Here is a 12,910-nt window from a genome sequence, read left to right as displayed (position 1 = left end):
AGTTGGCCGATTATGTCAACTGTCTAAAAGTAGAGGCTTGTTATTATTGTTGTCATACCCGCTACTATCAACTAGCCTAGTCTTCCCTGGTTTTTCCTCTAAACTAATAACTAGCTCCCTTTAGCACTTTACGCTGTTAACTTGGTAGGTAGCTATTAGAATGTACGTGAAGAAAATAACTTTTCACAATGTTATTTAAAACAGTATTGCCCCTGCCATGATCCACCAAGGGAAAGTGGATAATGAACTTCCAGAAATAGTTTCCATGCACACTCCACATAGTAACTGCTAAGAAATCCTGAGGAAGATATCCTAATGTACAGTTATAAGTAAACAATCTTGAATAGGCCTTTTCAGTAGCCGGCAACTGAAGAAACTGGGGAGACAAAGAGAATGGCGTGCCAGTTACTAGTTAGCGCTAGAATACTCATTCCTTTAGTAAGTATGTGTCCATTGAAGGGAAAAAAATGGGAAAATTTCAAAATTTTAGAATTTTATGGGTAAAGGTCAATTAAATCAAGCATCTGGAGAAGAAACAATATGAACATCAAAGGAGGCTCATAGAAATAATATATTCAGTTATTGGCAAATTTCTCAAAATATAACAAGAGAAAATTGTAAAAACTTACAAATGTTACAACTTAAAACAGCCATAAAAACCTATAAGGTGCTTTAGAAGAGTGCCTATTCTGCATAATTAAATTTTTGTAAGTATACATACTATATCCTTAAGTTTGAGATTAAAAGACATTATTCTTCATTAGAAAAAGTATATATTTTTTAAACTGTATCTTTATTAATTTGTTTATTCTCTTTTGAAGTTTGTTCTAAAACATTCAAGTCATTCTGATGTTTCCTCTTCTTCCCCTGGTTTCGTACTCTCTTCTCTTCTTCGTGTGTATGAAATAAGCTTGTTTTGGCTCTCGACTTTGGGCCCCAATTTTTCTCAGGTTTAACTTGAAAGCGAAGAAGCTCTTTTCGTCTAGATTCTGGATTAGCATCAGGATGACATTCGAAGTTGACTGTGTGCTCTGAAGCTTTTTCCAAGATCCTCTTGCCTGGCCTATCATCTTTCATTTTAGTTCTGTTGGCTGGATGGCCTTTTTCCCATGCTCTTACAATATCCCATATTAACTGAGCTGGTGCATTAGTCTTAACAGAAGCTTTACATGTATGAGACATGGAAACATCAAAGCCAGCATTAAGGAGTGCAGAACGAAACTGCACCATTTTACAAAGATTGATCCCAGCTACAGCAGCAAGTTTGTCAACCACATAAAAAAGAGGCACATCTGGTAGCTCTTCTTCCATCATCGTTAATATTCCAAACATTCGACGGTAAGTTGTGAAGTCTTCTTCAATTAATGATTCCTTTAGATTCTTTAAAAACTCTCTATCATGAATGGGTGCAGACCATATAGGACCAGCCATTAAATGTCTGTACCCACAATGTATACAAGACTGTGCAATTGAAGGCCCAGATGATAACTGATATTTGATGCTCTTTCCACTGACAAGTATACGTCCTAGTGGTTGCAGGGTAAAAGTTTCGCATCCAACACACTGGTAAAGCCATGACACCTGAAATATAAGAGAAAATAATTATTCTATCTTTCCTTTGTCAATTTCCTCTTTTAAGTTAATGAAAAAGTACATTAATAAAACTGTATGATTTACAAAATATAAATGCTTGGCACACCTTATGACCATACTATATCTAACCCTGAAATACAATAAATAGTTACAAAAGAAAACTATGGTTAATGTACGTGTATTTTACAATGGGCCACAAAACAATGCAAAAGAAATAAAAATATATCATCAGTATCTAAATTGAAGCATGAACTGGAACTCGCACAAAAATAAAAAATAAAAAATTACAGAAAACACTTAACTTCTCAAAGAACTATTAATATGAATGTCAGGCCATATCATAAAACTTACTATCAGTCAACAGTAATTATAAAACTTACTAGCAGTCAACAGTAATTATACAATTATAAGTTCAATCATCCAAATTTGTTTCTTATGCTATAATACATACTATAGTGCACTGTTAGCATAGAATAAGAGTTGACAATGACCTCATTTACCTGTTACCAAGTAGATTTTAGTAAAAAAAAAAAAAAAAAGGACACTGGTACTAAGTTGACCATTCAGTGAAGTAATAAAAATATAGTGAGTGAAGTGTGCAATATGTGATATTATATTTAGAATAAAATATTAAATTTAATAAGTCTCATTAACGCACCTAAAAATTCATGAAAAGGACAATACACAAAATACAATATTGTGACCAATTACACCTGTGAGTTACAGTACTAATATATTCAAATCATGGGCACAAGCATTTTAACCTTATAACATGAAAATATAATTTTCCTCTCTGAGTGTATATCTCAGGGCATCCCGCCGATGTTTGGTCACACTCTCTTGGTAGATAAAATCAATTGTAGCCGAGACAAAAATTGCAGTTTTTTTTATATAACGTAAATTTCCGACAACATTTTTTATATATACACGTTTCTATTTTTACAATTTCCATTACACCATGGAAATTGCAGTTATTTACACTTGAACAAACATATGTATGAGAAATTATTCAAGCATTCTAAACATGGGTGAACCATGAGGGTCAATAGGCTCTCGAGTGTGCATATCTAAACTGAAATATGTTGTAAATAACTCTGTAACAAATAATGATATGAAAACATTAAAATGGCAATCAAAAACTGAATCCATTTTCTATATATGCATATGAAGATATCAATAGGTGTTCCAAGCAAAAATTGAGTAATTGTAACAGACGAAAATATTATTTTTTATATGCAAGTCAATTTCACAAAGTTTTTTGCCCTACTTTTACATTTTGGCATACTGTATACATATGAAAAACCCAAGAATATCCTTTCAAATATTATATGAAACATGATCATTGCAATTATAAATAAAAAGCAGGAGGAGAAGATGGCCTAACAATGGATTTAATAATAGATGAAGAACTTTCCACAAAATGTCTGCAAGCATGCTCTACAGTATACCTACACCTTGGAAAAACTTTATCATTGTACTAGTTTACAAAAAAAAATGGAGACACAAAAGATCTCAAAATTTACTGTCAAATAAGTTTACTCTCGGTTATGTATAAAATATTTACAAAGATCATATTAGGCCAAGTACAAAGACACCAAGACTTTAATCAACCAAGACAGCAAATTGGCTTTTGAAGCAGGTATTCAACAATTTACCAAATCCATAACCTGTAATTAATCAGCTTATGGAAAAATCAACCCTGAGTATGAGAAACCACTATGCATGGCATTTATAGACTATGAGAAAAGTTTTGATTCTGTCAAAACTTCAGAAGTAATGAAAACACATAAGAGACAAGAAATAGATTTATCTCATGTCAGAACACTTGAAGACATCTATACAGGAAATACAGCAATCCTAAAACTACATAAATATAGAGAGAAAAGTCTTATTGAGAAAGAGGTTCACAGCGTGCCTAGAAGTTTTTAAGAAATTAGATTGGGAAAATGTAGGAATTTATATTAATGGGGAATACCTTAACTAAAGATTTGCATATGACATACAGGTAGTTCTATTTAGTGAATCATGGGATAAATTGCAAAAAATGATAGATGTGAATAAAAAAATAAAATATGCAAAATTGAAAAATAATATGCATAAAAATAAGATAATGTTTAATGAAAATACAGGCAAACCAAATAAGGTTATGGATGAACCTCCAAAGATTATTAATGAATATACGTACTTAGGGCACAGTGAGCGTTTTCCTAGTACATGCGATGAAAACTGAAAGAAGGATAAGCATGGGATGGATGGAGAGCTTTTTTGAGCCTGTTGATGTCCCTAATGGACGAAAGTGTGATTATAGGCATTCTTATTGGATTTAGTTAAGTGAAACACCAGTTTAATCACAATCCGGTTTATTCCATATATAGCAGTAATTTTTTACCCCAGTAAATGGATATGGTGTACAGCGAGAACTGAGACGAGCTGGGTGGAGAGAGGTAAGTGGCGCAAAGCCCTCCTGGTGTAAAAGAGTGCAGCTTACTTGAAATCATCGCGCCATGGGAGTTTTAATCACGAATATGTATTTTCTTTATATCATAGGGAATGCAGTTTTCTGTGGCCCATGTAAGTGAACTCGCGAGGGGAGAGCTCTCATAAAATGAGGCTGACTGTGTACACATACTTGTAAAAAGAGGCCTGACTGTGTACACACACACACACACACAAACACACAGGATAATAAAATACTAAAGTTGTAGGATGAATAGTTTTGTATGTGTATTTAGGTCTGTATGTGTGTATGTATTTGTTATCCTCATATTACTCACAGAGTGGTGTTAGTACTTTTATTGATAATGGAGTATAGGTTTATATATATATATATATATATATATATATATATATATATATATATATATATATATATATATATATGTATACAGTGAACCCTCGTTTATCGCGGTAGATAGGTTCCAGTCGCGGCCGCGATAGGTGAAAATCCGCGAAGTAGTGACACCATATTTACCTATTTATTCAACATGTATATTCAGACTTTTAAAACCTTCCCTTGTACGTAGTACTGTTAACAAACTACCCTTTAATGTACAGAACACTTAATGCATGTACTACAGTACCCTAAACTAAAACAGGCACAAATATTAAAGGTGATTTTATATCATGCATTTCCTAAACATGCTAAAAAGCACGATAAAAAATGGCAACCAATGTTTTGTTTACATTTATCTCTGATCATAATGTAGAAACAAACTGGAGGTAGAGCTTTGCTTATTACCCAGACATATTTCCCATACTTTTCCCTTAGAACTACATCACATCTTCCTACTTTAGATATAGATATATATATATATATATATATATATATATATATATATATATATATATATATATATATATATATATATATATATATATATATATATATATATATATATCTATATATATATATATATATATATATATATGTGTGTGTGTGTGTATATATATATATATATTTATATGTATACACATATACATACCTACATATATACATAAATACATGCATACATATATATATATATATATATATATATATTACTGTATATATATGGGTTATGGAAAAAATCCGCGAAGTGGTGAATCCGCGATGGTCGTACCGCGAAGTAGCGAGGGTTCACTGTGTATATATATATATATATATATATATATATATATATATATATATATATGTATACATATATACAGTATATGTGTAAATATATAGTGTGTGTGTAGACATATACATACATACATACATACATACATATATATATATATATATATATATATATATATATATATATATATATATATATATATATGAACATATATCACAAGCACACGTGATTTTAATATATACATCCCCTGTGGCTGCGGGGGAATAAAAACAATTAGAACAGGGCAAACGTATCACTGCGTGTCATAAGAGGCGACTAAAAGGGACGGGACCAGGGGCCTGGGAACCCCCTCTCCTGTATTATAATCCTGTGAGACATCAAAGAGGTGGAGCTGGGGGGAGAGTGACTACTCCCCGCACTCTATTTTTGGGATGTTTGAATGTGCGTGGATGTAGTACGATAGAGAGTAAAAGATGTGAGATTGGAAGTATGTTTAGGAATAGAAGGATGGATATATTGGCTTTGTGTGAGACAAGATAAAAGGGAAAGGTGAAGTGATGTTTGGTGAAATGTCTGGTAGAGTGTCTGGGATTGAAAAAGGAAGAGCAAGAGAAGGTGTGGCTTTATTGCTGAGTGAATGGATGACAGGTAAAGTAATGGAATGGGAGGAGATATCATCTAGGTTAATGTGGGTAAGGGTTAGGTTGGATAGGTAATGTTGGGCTTTTGTCAGTGCGTATGGGCCAGGTTGTGAGAAAAGTGAAGATGAGCGGAATGAGTTCTGGAATAAATTTACTAGGTGTGTAGAAGGACTGGGTAGAAAGAATTATGTAGTTGTCATGGGTGACTTAAATGCTAGAGTGGGTGCTGCAGAGGTAGAAGGTGTCATTGGGAAGTATGGCATACCAGGTGAAAATGAGAGTGGTGAGAGACTGGTAGATGTATGTGTTAAGCAAGAGATGGTGATAAGTTCTAGCTTTTTCAAAAAGAAAGATAAAAACAAGTATACATGGTTGAGTGGCAAATGGAAGAGTGGTAGAAAGGGCGTTAATGGATTATGTGTTCATAACTAAAAGAATGTTTGGAAGATTGAAAGACATGCACGTGTTTAGGGGTATGGCCAACGGTATGTCTGATAATTTTTTGGTGGAAAGAAAATTAGTTGTAGCAAAAGAGTGGGGGAATAGAGTAAGTGAATGTAAAAGGGAGCTAGTGAGGGCTGAAGAGCTAATAGAACCGGGGGTAGAAAGTAAATATCAAGAAAGGATGAAAATGGCATATGACGAAGTGAAAGTATGAGAAACTGGTGATTTAGAGGAGTGGAAGTTAGTAAAAGAAAATTTTGTTGGGATTGCAAGTGATGTGTGTGGCAAGAAATTTGTTGGAGGTAGCATGAGGAAGGACAGTGAATGGTGGAATCAAGGAGTGAAGGTAAAAATGGAAGAGAAAAAGAGGGCTTTTGAAGAATGGCTGCAGAGTAATAGTGTAGAGAAGTATGAAAGATATAGAGAAAAAAAGTGTGGAAGTAAAGTGCAAGGTAAGTGAGGCAAAGAGGGCAGCTGACCTGAGGTGGGGTCAGGGATTGGGTCATTCATATGAAGAGAAAAAGAATTTTGGAAAGAAGTGAAGAGAGTAAGGAAGGCTGGTTCAAGAATTGAAGAGACAGTGAAAGATGGAAATGGAAGGTTGTTAAAAGGAGAGGAGGCAAGGAAAAGGTGGGCGGAATATTTTGAAAGTTTGCTGAATGTTGAGGATAATAGGGAGGCAGATATAATTGCTGTTGCAGGTGTTGAGGTGCCAGTGATGGGAGATGAGAATGAGAGAGAGATTCCAAGAGAGGAAGTGAGGAGAGCACAAGATGAAACGAGAGTAGGAAAAGCATCTGGTATGGATGATGTGAGAGCTGAGATGTTGAAGGAACGGGTGTGACTGTACTCAAATGGTTGGTGATATATTTTAATATGTGTTTTGTGTTGTCAATGGTACCAGTAGATTGGGTTTGTGCATGTATTGTACCACTATATAAGGGTAAGGGAGATGTGCATGAGTGTTGTAATTCAAGGGGTATTAGTTTGTTGAGTGTAGTTGGAAAAGTGTATGGTAGAGTACTGATTAATAGGATTAAGGATAAAACAGAGAATGCAATCTTAGAAGTACAGGGTGGTTTTAGAAGAGGTAGGGGTTGTATGAATCAGATTTTTACAGTTAGGCAGATATACGAGAAATATTTAGCAAAAGGTAAGGAAGTGTATGCTGCGTTTATGGATCTGGAGAAAGCGTATGATAAGAGTTGATAGGGAAGCAATGTGGAATGTGATGAGGTTATATGGAGTTGGTGGAAGGTTGTTGCAAGCAGTGAAAAGTTTCTACAAAGGTAGTAAAGCATGTGTTAGGATAGGAAATGAAGTGAGCGATTGGTTTCCGGAGAGAGTGGGGCTGAGACAGGGATGTGTGATGTCGCCGTGGTTGTATAACTTGTATGTTGATGGAGTGGTGAGAGAGGTGAATGCTCGAGTGCTTGGACGAGGATTGAAACTGGTAGACGAGAATGACCATGAATGGGAGGTAAATCAGTTGTTATTTGCGGATGATAATGTACTGGTTGCAGACACGGAAGAGAAGCTTGGCCGATTAGTGACAGAATTTGGAAGGGTGTGTGAGAGAAGAAGTTGAGAGTTAATGTGGGTAAGAGTAAGGTTATGAAATGTACGAGAAGGGAAGGTGGTGCGAGATTGAATGTCATGTTGAATGGAGAGTTACTTGAGGAGGTGGATCAGTTTAAGTACTTGGGGTCTGTTGTTGCAGCAAAAGGTGGAGTGGAAGCAGATGTACGTCAGAGTGAATGAAGGATGCAAAGCATTGGGGGCAGTTAAGGGAGTAGTAAAAAATAGAGGGTTGGGCATGAATGTAAAGAGAGTTCTGTATGAGAAAGTGATTGTACCAACTGTGATATAAGGATTGGAGTTGTGGGGAATGAAAGTGACGGAGAGACAGAAATTGAATGTGTTTGAGATGAAGTGTCTAAGGAGTATGGCTGGTGTATCTCGAGTAGATAGGATTAGGAACGAAGTAGTGAGGATGAGAACGGGTGTAAGAAATGAGTTAGCAGCTAGAGTGGATATGAATGTGTTGAGGTGGTTTGGAGTGAAGAAAGCTCTGGGTGATAGGAGGAAAGATGTGAGAGGCAAGAGTGTAAGTTAGAAATAGGAATAAAGGGCGAGCGATTGTGATGCAGTTCCGGTAGGCCCTGCTCCTCCGGTGCCTTGGATGACCGCGAAGGTAGCAGCAGTAGGGGATTCAGCGTTATGAAGCTTCATCTGTGGTGGATAAGGGGGAAGGGTGGGTTGTGGCACCCTAGCAGTACCAGCTGAACTCGGTTGAGTCCCTTGTCAGGCTGGGAGGAACGTAGAGAGGAGAGGTCCCCTTTTATTGTTTCATTTGTTTGATGTCGGCTACCCCCCAAAATTGGGGGAAGTGCCTTGGTATATGTATGTATGTATGTATGTATGTATGTATGTATATTTATATGTATGTGTATATATATATAATATATATATATATAATATATATATATATATAATATATATTATATATTATATATAATATATAATATATATATATATATATATATATATATATATATATATATATATATATATATATATATATATATATATATATATATATATATATATATATATATATAAAATATATATATAATATATATTATATATACAGTATATAATATATATATATATATATATATATATATATATATATATATATATATATATAAGAAGAATTTTCTTCACTACTCTTCTTCTTCACTGTTTATAGGTAGACATTGCTATTTTTCATGACGTCACGGTAGGGAAAATGTGAGTGATGATTCTTCCCAAAGCAAGTGTCTCAAGATAAATACTTTTGTATTCATTATTTCACCTTAAGTATTAAGGTACTTTAAATTTCTCTAATACAACTCAAGTCTGCTAGTCTAGCAGGTATGGTTGTCCATACACGTAAGCCCGACTTGGTAATTACCTTTTAGTTTCATTTTTGTTTTGTGTGCCAGATATTTAGAGTTAGGATTATCTTTGTCCCCTGGAGTTGCAAGATTTCTCCTTGTATTCTAAATAAGCGTATTACTTAAAACTCACAAGTCACAAGTGTTTCAAGCCTCTCCTAAATTAGAGATGGCACCTCAAGACCACTGGCCTACGCATTGAGATGCGCCTTTTTTGGGGAGGGAGGATAAACGCGGGCGACATGAACTCAACCTCACAAAGTTACAGGCCACGGTGCTAAGCGGAACTGCCTAGCCAGGGTCAATAGGCCCCAAGTCAACTTCGTGCTCCCACTCTCCCCCCCTAGCCTGTCCCCTTGCATAATAACGGACCCAGATTCCACAAAGGACGAGGACAAGCAGATACCTTGAGCGTTAGTAAGGAAAAGAATCCAGTTCCCTAGAAACCTCTGATCAAGACTGGGGGCGTGTTGGAAGGGGCCATTGACTCCGCTAAACAAGTGCAGTAGGCCTAGTGAGGTAAAAACTGAAGACTGCCACTCTCAGGACATGGGAGCCCAGGATATAAAAAAATCTTGTGAGTTCAATTAATGGCCATTCCCCCTTTAGATAAGCTTCTATTTGTCTCATAAGTTTAGCTAACTGGCATTACACCTTTCGGGCTGCGTGCATGGATATTAATGTACTTTCAAGTTTTTGTGTGTTGGTAATTGCTTGAGGTCACTGACCACATGTTGGGACCTCAAAGTAGCCTACCACATAAGTTGTTTATCATAATATTTTGATTTTATTTATTACGTTTGAGGGTTAATCCCACGTGTTCATTCCGTTTATCAATTTCAATATTTTGTGTTGTAAATTGTGGTTAGTATTTCACTTATTAATTTTGTCATGTGAAAAAATCATTATTGAGTTACTCTGATTCACTTCTTTACTGTAATAAATTATTTGGAATAGATTACAAACATTGGTATCTTTAACCCCACTATATGAATTTTACCCATTTACACTATAGGATGGGTCAGAAGCATTAGAGATGTTGAGAGAACCAACTGTAGATATAGGTAAGTTGATATCAGCAAGTGTACGCTCTTTAACCGAGTGCTTGGAAGGTGAAAATCCCCATTTAACTTTACTTTATACTCCACTGCTCCCATTTTTGTCATTGTTTCTAATTACTTAACGTAAGATTTCTGTCCAGCATCTCACTGGGGTCCCTGGGACGGAGCCGAAACAGAGCCTAAAAGTGCAGATGACCTTAGACCTGACAAAGCTAGAGTAGGCCATCAAATTACCTTTATTTCATGTGTGGAGTTTCTAGGCCTCTGGACAGAGTACAATTTCCTTTGTTTGCATTCAAGAGTGATGGTAGTGTGAACTACGTCAGTAAAGTTATTAACAGGGTATTTGTGCCCTGAGCGATAATGCTCCTTATCCTCCCTTGTTGATCTTTTAGGAACTGACGTAGGGACACTTTCCTGAACTAACGTCCCCACTCAACAATTTAGATGAAAATCTCCACAATATATATATATATATATATATATATATATATATATATATATATATATATATATAGATAGATAGATAGATAGATAGATAGATAGATATATATATATATATATATATATATATATATATATATATATATATATGATCATGGAAATTCAAAGGTTTTAAAATAAAAAAAACCTGAAGTAAATTGAAAGTGAGGCTAGAAAAGAGACCATAATGTGCATGCTGTGTACCAATAGAACTCTTTTTGACAGGTACACCAGAACCACTAAGCACAACTTGAGGAGTTAGCCTATGGTTTTAAACAGAGCCGGTTAGACTAGAATCACTGCCTTTGCCTGGGGACTACCTGGCCTTTAAAAAAAGCACAAACATAACACAATCAGCAAAGAGCTTATGAATTTGGCTAGTTTTTTTTTAGTTTCCCTGAACATAAAAGTTGATTTTATTTTACAAATGGAAGTTTTTAACCAGTCAGCAACTAGCTGAACATACTTTCTCATATGAGATTCTGTTAAGGAACTACATTCCTCACAATGATTATTCAGATCCCACTTTAGTCCTCAGCATGAGACACAAAAAGAATGACAATCATCATTGTCCAGTAATAAATCCCTTCAACAAACATTAGAATTCATTGTAAATCCAGAAGCAGCTATCCCATTTTAACATTTCCAAATAACCCCCCAGTCACAAAAATCCCAATCTGAAGGTCAGGTAAAATGCCAGTGTTCAGAGAACAATCAGGATGAGAGATCTGAAAAGACAAATGGGATATGGTGTACCCATGTGCAGGTAATGCCCTACACCTCAATATAATCTTAAATACCTCACTTAAAGGGTAGGGGTCTTACAAGGAAAGATATTGAAGAAATTATTTTAGTATTAGTTATATATCGACATTCAACCAGCTTTGAAAGAAAAGGATCATCAGAGAAGGTTTATATAAATAAAGCTTGTGTATCTCAGCTTTGAGAGAAAGGAAAAAACTAATGACATAGTAATATTAACACAAAATACAGGAATGCTTTCACAGATATATAACACCAAATAGAAAAGATGAAAAGATTTAATTACACAACAACTTGAAAAATCACAGTATCCCTCTAATTTAATTTCTCCTGCTATATTACAGTATGCTGTGTTATATTTGATCTTATATATCATTGCTTTTTATGTCATTTCAATTAGGGTGCATTCAAAATTATTCAAGTGTGAAAGAACCTTAACTAGAGAGATTTAAAGCATTGAGGTATATAAGACCAAATACAGCACAACATAATTATATAACAAGGGAGAGTAAGCAGAGTCTGATATGGAAAATAGGTGAATTTTCAAACCCTTTTTAAAACTATAATGGTTTTTGTCTTTTCTATAAAGGCCTATTCTGAATTTGGTGTTATATGATGTTGAATAAATACCAATATATACTTCATTATGGAATTCAATGGCTTTGTAGCGAATCATTAGATTCATGAATGAAAAATCTACACATGTTAAGACTGGTTCTAGCTTTAATGAAAAAGTAATATCCCTTATTTCTTACCTATAAGCTATCCTCTAAGCATAACAACAGGAAAATAAATGGATGAAAGACTTTTGCAATAATAGGTAACCAAACACTATTCTCAAGTGTTACTAAAGGTCCAGTGTAGGTCAGAAATTTAAAAACTCAACAACATACCTTTGAAAAGGTTTCTTTGCATTTTGCTTGGCTGGTAAACACACGTACCACCACCCTCACATAAAAATCTGCACTTAAGGACAGCAACGGTACGATATATCTTCCATATCGGTTTGCATGGGCTTCGATGCACTGAAGAACAATTCGTAAGGCCTATAAAATAAGTTATTCACATTTTTAAATGAAGATATAGGTTAATACTACATAGCTTATCTTACTAATTATCAGTAACTTTAAGTCTACGGAAGTCATCATAGACTAAAATAAAATCAAGATATGTCATGAAGTAATAACAGGATTTCAAAATATTTTTTTTTCATACAAAACCATGAATAAATAATCTCAATTTGTTATCAGGAGAATTAAAAATCATACTGTACTCTCAATATGAAGAAAATTCTGCTTACTATAAGCAAGTACAGTGATTGTGTAGTTAGATCCATTATTTTAAAGCTGTCTAATCATAGAAGACTGGCGATATAAGTCCATTGGCCA

The 12,910-nt window shown here is 34.7% G+C and overlaps 1 protein-coding gene across 6 annotated transcripts in view; it reads right to left on the bottom strand.

Moving 5' to 3' along the window:
* Window positions 1-750: 750 nt before the first annotated feature.
* Window positions 751-12,910, bottom strand: part of Trm1 (tRNA methyltransferase 1) — a 143,726-nt gene continuing 131,566 nt past the window's right edge. For all 6 annotated transcript variants that reach the window (XM_068387471.1, XM_068387493.1, XM_068387483.1 and 3 more), the window contains exons 5-6: window positions 12,416-12,568; window positions 751-1,581 (exon numbers count right to left, since the gene is read on the bottom strand). In XM_068387471.1, coding sequence (XP_068243572.1) covers window positions 781-1,581; window positions 12,416-12,568 — 954 coding nt within the window. In that variant the 3' untranslated portion in view covers window positions 751-780. The remainder of the gene's footprint in view (window positions 1,582-12,415; window positions 12,569-12,910) is intronic.

Source organism: Palaemon carinicauda, chromosome 1 (genome assembly GCF_036898095.1).
Source record: "Palaemon carinicauda isolate YSFRI2023 chromosome 1, ASM3689809v2, whole genome shotgun sequence".
Lineage (NCBI taxonomy): Eukaryota > Metazoa > Arthropoda > Malacostraca > Decapoda > Palaemonidae > Palaemon > Palaemon carinicauda.
The sequence above is the reverse complement of the archived record's forward strand: the minus strand, read 5'-3'. Positions and strand labels throughout refer to the sequence as shown.